Source organism: Colobus angolensis, unplaced genomic scaffold (assembly GCF_000951035.1).
Source record: "Colobus angolensis palliatus isolate OR3802 unplaced genomic scaffold, Cang.pa_1.0 Scaffold439, whole genome shotgun sequence".
NCBI classification, from domain to species: Eukaryota; Metazoa; Chordata; class Mammalia; order Primates; family Cercopithecidae; genus Colobus; species Colobus angolensis.
In genome coordinates, this window is record NW_012117810.1 from 1,158,007 (window position 1) to 1,168,120 (window position 10,114).

Below are 10,114 nucleotides of genomic sequence, written 5' to 3' on the forward strand. Positions count from 1 at the left end.
AAACCTGCACCTTGTGCACATGTACCCTAGAACTTAAAGTATAATAAAAATAAAATAAAATAAATAAATATATAAATATACATATATGTATATTGAAATACATGTCTGTGTATGTGTGTGTATATATATATGATGTGTATGCACACGTGTTTAATATCCTCAATGAGATGAAAGAACTGAGTGTGTCCATGAAATAAAAACAGGCTTCTACAAAAAGAAAACTTTGAAAAATAAGACCATTTGTTTCAATAATAAATTAGCAAATTGGAAGGTAATTTTGAGGAAGCCTTCTAGAAAATGAAATAGAAAGATAAAAAAGGAAATAAGAGACAAAATAATGTGAAGATTGGTAGAAGAGGTATAATCTCCAACAAATATGAGTTCCAAACAAGAAAATAGAGGAACAAAAACATCAAGGAAAACAGTATTTCAAAATACTGAAGAATATAAATTTCCAGATTGAGTAACTAACATATGAAGAAAGAAAATAAGAAAGGAACACACACTGAAGAGTACCATCACGTTACATCAAAATTCTAGGGATAAAGAAAAATGCTAAGAGTTTCCAGACAAAGAAAAGGAGAAAAACACATCGTATTAGAAGACTGAGATTTCAAATGGAATTAAACTTTTCAATAATTACACTAGAAGCTGGTAAACAATGAAACAATGCCTTCAAAACTGTGATATAAAAATATTTCTAAAAGAGATTAATACATTTAACAACATATAATATATGTGGATACAATAAACATGTATTTAGAGAAGTGGAGATTTCAAAAAATTTACTTCCCATTTTCTTGTTCTCAGATAGTTATTGAAGAGGTTCTCCATCAAAATGAGGGATCTAGAAAGCAGGGAAACTAACATAGGCGAGGGACAAGAAAATCCTAGCATGTTGGTGAGGAAAAGCTCCAGCACTATAATCCTGTAGCAGTCCTAGAGAACAATCAGATCCAGATTGCAGGAGAGTAAAGAACTTCAGAATGGTGGTATTAGGCCAAAAAGAAAAAAAATAAACTAGAAGCCTAAATAAATAAATAAATATGACCTGGGGAAATTATCTCATGTATTTGACTCTATCTAACTGTATCTATAGAGAAAAGGTTTTATAGTTCTGATGGAGAGTTTGAGGATTGATTCAAGATACTTGAAAACTTAATAACAGAGTTCAGTTACAAAAAATTAGCAAGAAAATAATTGCAAAGGAAGAGATATGCACTTATGGTAAGCTGCACGGTTCAGTTGTGAAAAATATGTTCATATCAGAATAATGTATGTACTGAAAATAGATTTAATTTTTACTGAAAGGATGACAGGAGAACTATGTGGGTGTGTTTGTGTTCATGTGCACAGAGATGGTGTTGTAAATGAGCTAGGAATTCAAGAGATAATGCCTAACATTTAGAAATCAAGAAAACTTAATAACAGAGTTCAGTTACAAAAAATTAGCAAGAAAATAATTGCAAAGGAAGAGATATGCACTTATAGTAAGCTGCACGGTTCAGTTGTGAAAAATATGTTCATATCAGAATAATGTATGTACTGAAAATAGATTTCATTTTTACTGAAAGGATGACAGGAGAACTATGTGGGTGTATTTGTGTTCATGTGCACAGAGATGGTGTTGTAAATGAGCTAGGAATTCAAGAGATAATGCCTAACATTTAGAAATCAAGAAATATCATTATGTGCATATTTTATACAATATAGCAGAAACATAAAGATGCATAACATAAGAAACAGGTAAAAGAACTGAAAGTGGCTGCCTCCAAAAATCAAGAATTATGTGTGGATAATAACTAACTTTTAAAATAATGTAGTGCTGTTTCACGTCTTAAATTCTATATTTGGATTATTTAGCAAAAATAAAATTAAACTCTACAAAATGGTCGATATCTAACTGCATAGTGTGCATAGTGAACAATGGAAACAAATTTTTAAAAACAGTTAACCAAAAGGCTGGCTAAGAAACAAGTAGAGTTAGGAAAACATAGTAAATAAAAAATATAAAACATGATGTAAGTAATATTCAAAAATTTCATTACAATAAATGTGAATGCATTAAGCTAACTCATGGAAACACAGAAGCTCTCAGACTGAATTTTTATAATCTGCCACTTTAATTTTTTTAAATGTATATTAAAATGACAAAAAGTTGGAAAATAAAGAGGCTGAAAATGGTATTCAAGCAAATGAAAACAAAAAGAAAATTGATATAATATTGCTCATAACAAACAAAATATAATTTAAAGTGAAAACAACTAAGGAACTTATGATGTTGATAAAATAATTCACCAGGAAGATATTCCATTTATGAATGTATAGGCCCCTAACAACTTAGTTTCAAAATGTACTATGCAAAAACTGATAAAACTACCAGCATAAACTCACAAACACACAATCATAGCTGGAGATAACACATTCTTTTTCTGAAACTAACAAAACATTCAATGGTTCAGTAGGACTTAAAAGAGTTGTAGCAATAATTAACAAACCTAATCTAAAGCTCAAACCTTCACAAAGATAATGTTCACTCTTTTGACCCCAAAGCATGTCTCAATATTGATATTACGTTAATATTTTTTTCATGGCCCACAATGCAATAAAATAAGAAATCAATCAGAAAAGAAGTAGCCAAACTCTTCTCCATTAACCTCCTTCAAAGGTCTATATACATCATAGATAGTTAATAAACACATACGTAGCATTTATTGTATGTTAGCCATTATTCTAAGCACTTTGAAATATTTACTCATTCAGTCTTTAATATTGCTTGAGATAGGTACTATTATTCTTCTCAATATACAAATAAAATTGAAGCACAGAGAGATTGAGCAATATGTCCAAGGTTATGTAGTTAGTGAGTGTCAGAGAGAGACACAAGTGCTCTTGACTCCTGTATTAAGCTTATTCTCTTAACATAAATATCTAAATAAACTATGAGGTAAAGAAGAAATAAAAATAAAATGTTTAAATATATACTACTACGACTTCACAAAAAGACTGCAAAACTAATGACGTACATCCAAAGTAGTTCTCAGAACTGCTTTATATATGTACTGGAAAATAATAAATGAATATTTAAATTCAAAAAGTCTCAAACACTTTCAAAAAGAGTAGCAAATCTAGAGAAGGTAAAAACAAATAATTTGATGAATTTAAATGCAAAAATAAAGAAAACTAAAACCATAGAAATTTTATTTTTTAAGTTTGGCTAGCTGAAGAGATTAATTAGAAATGAAACCCCTGACAACCATGATCAACAAAAATCAAAGAGACACAAGAAACAATATAAAGTAGGATACAAGGACAGACACAGAGGTACAAAATACTTATAAAAGCACATTTTGAACAACTATATACAAATTTATTTTTAAAAGGTATATAAAAAGGGCAGATTTGGAGAAAAGGATATATTACCATAATTAGACAAGAAATAGAAAATGTACTAGAATAAAAACCCCATAAAAAAGGAAATGCTAGTAGTGAAAAACCTACTCTTTCCAAAAACGAAGACACGAAAAACAACATCATGCTCAGAGGATAGAAAGGTGTGAGATTTAGCCAGCATTTCAAGAGGCTGCTAATTGCAAACCTTTCATACCAAAAATAGCCAAGTAGGAAAAGATAATTATCGGCCAATAATGGATAGATGAAAAAATAGTAAACTGAATTCAGCAGTACATAAAAAGATCAAGCAAGGGTTTCCTTTAAAATGTATGAATGAGCCAATATTTTAAAAATCTATTAATGTAATTCATCCCTATCAACTTAAAGAATAAAAAACATATGATTATGTCAATGAATGCAGAAAGGAAACTAGTTGAAAATTTAACAGACCATTTATGATAAACTTGCAAACAAATCAGGAATAGAAGGGAACTTCCTTATATCTGCCAGAGATCTATAGCAAGCATCATGTTTACTGGTTAATAAAACATGAAAAGCATTTAAAATCTGAAAAAAGATAAAAAAGTATCTGTAACTGTTAGTATTGAATATTATATTCCATAACCAAATGCAATGTGAAGAGAAATAAATAAGAGAGATAAAAATCAGAACAGAAAAGACAAAGTTGTCAAAATGTGCAGATGATGTAGTCAATATATTTTTCTCCTTTGTCAGAAAAAAGCCTACATTCATCCTAGATTTTCTTAGCCTTTTTCCTCTAAACCCATCTTTCTTCAGATAAACACACAATAAAACTTATATTTTAGTCACTTTCCTGTTCATAATTTTAGTATTGGGGTTTCCTTTTCTTTCTCATAGGTTTCAATTCCATTCTATTTCTAATTTCAAAGAGCTACATATTTAAATAGCTACCAGGAGAACTATAAAGAAGAGACATTGACAAAAAAGGCCCAAGATTAACTGATTACTTCAAGGTCTTGATAGGACTTGCTGCCCAACTTTAAGCCTTCCTTGACTGCTCTCTGAAGGATTTCAAACAGTCCTAATGAAGTTACACACTGGCCATTCTCAAGCAATCATAAATATGCCGTAAATTCATCTCTTGCCTGTGGGCCTTTGGATCTTAATAGCTTATGAGCTCAAGTATTTCCAGTTTCTGTTGGGTAAATGTTTGAGGGCCTTAAGAGAGATTATGTGGAATTGAACTGAACGCCTGGCAACTCTTCCATGCTTGTCAGTCTCTCACAGCTTACTTGGCTTGTCAAAGACACCACAATAAACTGCTTTCAAATATTTATTTCTCAGTATGCTGGTACTCAGAAAGGAAATCCTTTCCATTTTTTGAGTCTCTAAGAGAAAGGTACCAACTGAGCACCAGAACTAGGAATTACTGAAGAGCCCAAGTCTTAGGGCATCCTGGGGGATCTGATACCCAGTTCTCTTCCAACCTTCAGAAAGGCCCATCTTGGGCTCACCTTCTAAAAGTAGAGCAAGGATGGGTCAGTTGATCGTCTAAGTGCTGGAGAGAGAAAGAGGGGGTTATGGGAATTACTTCAGTAAAAGTCTTCCTTCTGATCTTCCTCAAGGAGAAGGTGCTCAGCTTTTTGTGGTAACACACAGGGGTGGCCAGGTACTGCAAAGCAGGCAAAACTGGCTTACACTACAGGTACAGTGTTCCCAGTTTCTGCTGTATTCCATGTTCCTAGCATGCGAGAGACATTCTACGAGTATTTGCTGAAGAAATCAGTAAATGAATGAGTCATGGTTCCCACAACATTCAAATTGAAGAGGCCTCAGAGTTGGTCCTTCAGCAGTTAGGGCACAGAGACCCTGCAGTGTGAGTGATTTGTCTCACGAAGCTGCATCCTTAAACACGATTGGTTCTGAGGCCCTCCTCATAATGCGATCATAAGGCATGAGGTCCTCTTCAACCATGGAGCAGTGCAGGACCTTATGCTGATGCAAATACTTCATTCCTGTGGGAAAAACCAAGACTGTCTAGTACTAGCTGTATGATTGTTGATGAGCCACTTTTATAACGAGATCCCCAGACATCAGAGTGTTTGATTGTGCTATTGCTGCCTCGCAGACAGTCAATGTGGTTTTGGGGAGAGGGATTCCAGAGTCATGGGAGAATGGTCCTCTTGGGCAACCAGCAATTCAGACTTAAAGGGACAGGGCAATGGAGAGGTGCAGGAGAGCCTGGTGCTGCTTTCTCTATGTTTGTTACTCCCAGATCTGACTGATCAGGGAGATAAATTAACTGAAACATCCTGGTAGGTTCTGTTTTACTTCTAGTCCTCCATTTCAGAAAATTCTCTGTGTGCTGTGTCTGCCACAGTACAATAGGAGTCCTGGAAATTCTGGTTTCAAGCCTCACTCTCCTGAATCCTGAATAAGCCTCTGTCCTGCTCAGTGATATGTAAGTCACATTTCAGGACTTGATAATGCAGGGATTCTTGTCCTGTAACTAAATGTGACCTCATGGCCCTCATCTCGTAACCTCATGACCCTTATCACTCTCTTTTATCTCCTGAGATAATTATCAAGTGGAAAAAATGAATATACAGCTGTGTCACAAAACTTAGGAATCAAAAAGCATAGATAGTGAAAAAAAATCACCCAGAAAGGATAATCTGGGTATCAGTCTTAAGAAATCATGGGCAATTTCCAAAGCCTAAATGCCTTACCCAGTGTGTTCCCAATGAAATTCTGTCCAGTCTCTGCAGCCCTCAACAAACCATCTCCATCCCAGATTGTGCCACTCAGCTCTTCTTCATAGCAGTCTCTGAGATAGATATTAGCATAGTCTTCATCTTACAAGTGAAGAAATTGAGGCCTAGAGAGGTGAAAACTGTTTCCAAGGTCATATATGAGTAAGTGGGGCTTGAGTTTGATAACAAAGGTATTTAACTCCAGACTACCCTGCCCCCAATGCCCACACATTTCAAAATCTAGAGTTGGAAGAGAAGTGAGTATGGAAAGTAAAGACCGGACCTTTAAACAGGGATTGAAGAAATTAATAACAACAACCATCCATGAACATGAAGAAAAGAAAGAGAGGAAAAAAAATAAGGTGTGTGTGGGTGTATGCCTGGGTGGCCAAGCATACAAGTAGAATCCAGAGTTATGGGGAGTGGGGATGGGAAGGATGGAGGAAGGGAGAAAAGCAGAAATTTAATGTAGTATTTGCCTGTTATGTATCAGGAACTGCACTTGGCAATTTACATACAGTAATTCATATGATCTCCATAGCAACACTATGAAGTAGATATTATTATTCTATTTTATAGATGAGCAAATGGAGACAAATGAAACGAGCAAAGAAAATCAGGTTTCCCTCCATTTACACTGGGGTTAAAGCCAGAGATTACTGTGAACTTAAATATTTTGTTGTTTCTATTGCTGTTGTCTTATAGTTACTAGTATTTTAAATCTGTAAAAAACCTTTTAAGACTTTATTGTGTTTAGAGACTAAAAAACAGAAGCAGAAACTACACTTCACACAGAACGTGGAGACTCCGGTATTAAACACGTGATATTTGGGGCTATTGGAAGAAAGCAAGACTGAAAAGAGAAGTGGCTACGCACTACAGAATGTTCTAGGTCAGCACACTGGACTATCCACACGGGAGAAAAGCAGTGTCTCCTCTCACTTCCTTATTCCAGACATCGGCCACTGTGAATTTGAACCTTGAGAGAAGGCAGTGCTTTCTACCTTGACTTACCAAATGGAAGCCCTTCTGAACACAGATGGAGCAGGTCTTGAGGAGAGGAACTCCAGAGTCCTGGGACACAGGAGGATGGTCCTCTCTTGACTTCCCAGGAGTGTGCCTCACACAGCCATCTGTTCTTGGCTTGAACTCATTCACTCTTTAGGTATGTCCCTTTGCACTGGCCTTCGACAAGCAATGTGCCATTGCTTATTTAAACCAGGTAAGTCTGAGTAGAGTTTCAGGCCTGGGCACACGTATTCAGTGCTTTCTCTGGTCTACATCTACTTCTAGTTAAACCAGTTAGGGATTTCCAATACATAGTCTCTGACTTTATAATAGTGTGAGAGTGATATGCATACAGAAGAATTTATACTTCATGTACCTATACAACCATTTGGTTTTTCACTTTCAGTACAATATTCAAAAATTACCTATGATATTCAACACTTCATCATAAAATAGACTTTATTTTAGGTGATTTGCCCAGTTGTAGGCTAATGCAAGTGTTCTGAGTACTTTTAAGTTTAGCTAGGGCAAGCTATGATGTTCAGTCAGGTGCATTAAATGCATTTTTAACATGGTATTTTCAACGCATGATGGGTTTGTCAGGATGTAGCCTCATCATACATTGAAGGGCATCTGTACTCAGTTTTCATAATTGCTTCCTGTCAACATACATATACTACATCTCTCCCCAAGTCTCAGGGCCCAGAGAACCTTTATGGGTCTTTCAGCACTTGCCCGTGTCTGAATGTTGAGAGCATCTGAAACCCAGAGCTACACCCCATTTCTGTACCTGCAGATGGCTGATGATCATCCTGGACCAGCCCAGTGTTTCCAGCCTGGATGCTCAACATTCCCACTTCATCTCTTTCAGACTCAGATTCTCCTCAATGCCAAGGCCCAATTTCCTGGCTGTGACAGAGTTTACATTTGAGGGTTTCTCCATTTTAGAGTGGCATCACAGACGCATCCCCTTTGTGGTCTTTTTGGTCTTGTACCTTTTGACTCTTGCCAGCAATGCTATCATCTTGACAGTTATCTGCCTTAACCATCAATTTCACACACCCATGTATTTCTTCCTGAGTGTGCTGTCTATTTCTGAGACTTGTTATACTGTGGCCATCATCCCCCAAATGCTGTCCAGTCTCCTCAGTCCTCAACAAACCATCTCCATCCCGGGCTGTGCCACTCAGTTCTTTTTCTATCTCACTTTTGATGTCAACAACTGCTTCCTGCTCATGGTCATGGGGTATGATCACTATGTGGTCATCTGTAAGCCGCTTCCTGCTCATGTTCATGGGGCATGATCACTATGTGGTCATCTGTAAGCCCCTATGGTATTTGGTCATCATGGGCAAAAAGGCTTGTATACAACTGGCAAGTGGATCCTGGAGCATTGGCCTGAGCATAGCTATCATTCAGGTGTCTTCTGTGTTCAGCCTTCCCTTCTGTGATGCTAATCTCATCTCCCACTTCTTTTGTGATATCCGGTCCATAATGAAGTTCGCCTGTGCAGACACTACTATCAAGGAATTTATTACTTTGCTCATCAGTCTCCATGCCCTTGTTCTGTCCATGGTCTTGATCTTAGTCTCCTATGTCCTAATTGTCACCACCATCCTCAAGATTGTATCAGCTGAGGGCCGGAGAAAGGCCTTTGCTACTTGTGCCTCACACCTCACAGTGGTTATTGTCCACTATGACTGTACCTCTTTCATCTACTTAAAACCCAAATCCCAAAATTCCCTGCAGGACAGACTTATCTCTGTGACATACACTGTTTTTACTCCTCTGCTGAACCCTGTTGTAAAAAGCCTGAGGAACAAAGAGGTCAAGGATGCCTTGCTCAGAACTTTGGGCAGAAAGCCTCTCTCTTAGGTGCTGGTCAGTTCAATAACAGTCAAAGAAAAAGAGTTTGATGAGGTGTCACAGTGAGGAGAACAATCAGATGAGAGACAGTATGAGAGCACCAGGTGGCTGATCTAGGCAGCATCTAGGAATCTATTCCTCTCATAGATTGAAACAAGGAAGAAAAATATTAATGAATAAAGAAATAGATGGATTTACCAAGTCAGATATATAGGTTTACCAAGCATGATGAAAATCAAATAAGATAAAGGATATCCATGCACTGCACTATAATGTTAGATGTTATTCCTGTTACTCTTGGCATAAGGTATCGTAAACCAGTAGGGAGAATAGGAAGAATATATACTATCATATCATAGAAGTTTATGTGTAAGCTGGACTTGACTTCATGAATGACACAAAGGGTACAAAAGGCCACCATCCCCTCTTGTCTGAGGATGGGACCAACTCTAGGGCACAATTCTAGATCCCTCCATTAGATCAGGCTGAAGTTATGCTCCAGCTGAGACCGTGTTCTTGCATAGTGATTCCCCTTCCCCATACTGCTTCTCTCATTCCCTTTCTTCTGAGGGCACTCCTTAGTCAATCACTGTAACCAAGACCTTATTTCAGGCTCTGCTTCTGTGGAAACTGACCTAAGCAAAGTGGTACCTATGTCTACGGGGCAATTACTCAGACACTGCAAGTACTCTTTTTTCATCTGTTGCACTTAGAGCAGTGCCTGGTGCATAGTAGACGTTAGGTATTTATTAAAAGGAAGAAGGAAGAAAGGAAAGAAAAAGGAAAGAAGACTGCTGTGAGCAGCTAAAATACAATTAAAAGGTAGCTCTTCTCCCTTGTTTTCCTTTTATTATTTTAACACTTTCAGGCTGTTTGCCCCTCTTTGTGACATCTCCTTTTGGTACATTTATTGAATGTATCCTAGATAGTAGCCATTATTTTAAGTATGTTATTCATTTAGTCTTCACTATAAATCTATGACATAGATACTTTATTCTTTTTTATCGATGATGACACTGAGACCTCACATAAGTTAATTCCTCAAGGCAGAATCAGGATTTAAACACATGCAGCCCAGCCCTGAAGTCTGTAGTTGCATTGTAAGCTCATGA

At 36.7% G+C, this 10,114-nt stretch overlaps 1 protein-coding gene and 1 pseudogene across 1 annotated transcript; one reads left to right on the forward strand and one right to left on the reverse strand.

Annotated features, from left to right (window-relative positions):
- LOC105522651 overlaps nt 1-7,987 on the reverse strand; it is a 28,214-nt pseudogene extending 20,227 nt beyond the window's left edge.
- A 36-nt stretch (nt 7,988-8,023) lies between these two features.
- Nucleotides 8,024-9,011, forward strand: LOC105522624 (olfactory receptor 10J4-like). The gene is made up of 2 exons (XM_011957183.1): nt 8,024-8,425; nt 8,463-9,011. Exons 1-2 carry the CDS (start codon nt 8,024-8,026, stop codon nt 9,009-9,011), a joined length of 951 nt encoding a protein of 316 aa, XP_011812573.1.
- The last annotated feature ends 1,103 nt before the right edge of the window (nt 9,012-10,114 follow it).

Excerpts from the sequence above, each read along its gene's own strand:
- LOC105522624 (XM_011957183.1), top strand. The coding sequence starts at position 8,024 with ATGCCAAGGCCCAATTTCCTGGCTGTGACAGAGTTTACATTTGAGGGT. Across the intron at positions 8,426-8,462 it reads GTAAGCCGCTTCCTGCTCAT|CCCCTATGGTATTTGGTCAT; the intron begins GTTCATGGGGCA and ends GTCATCTGTAAG.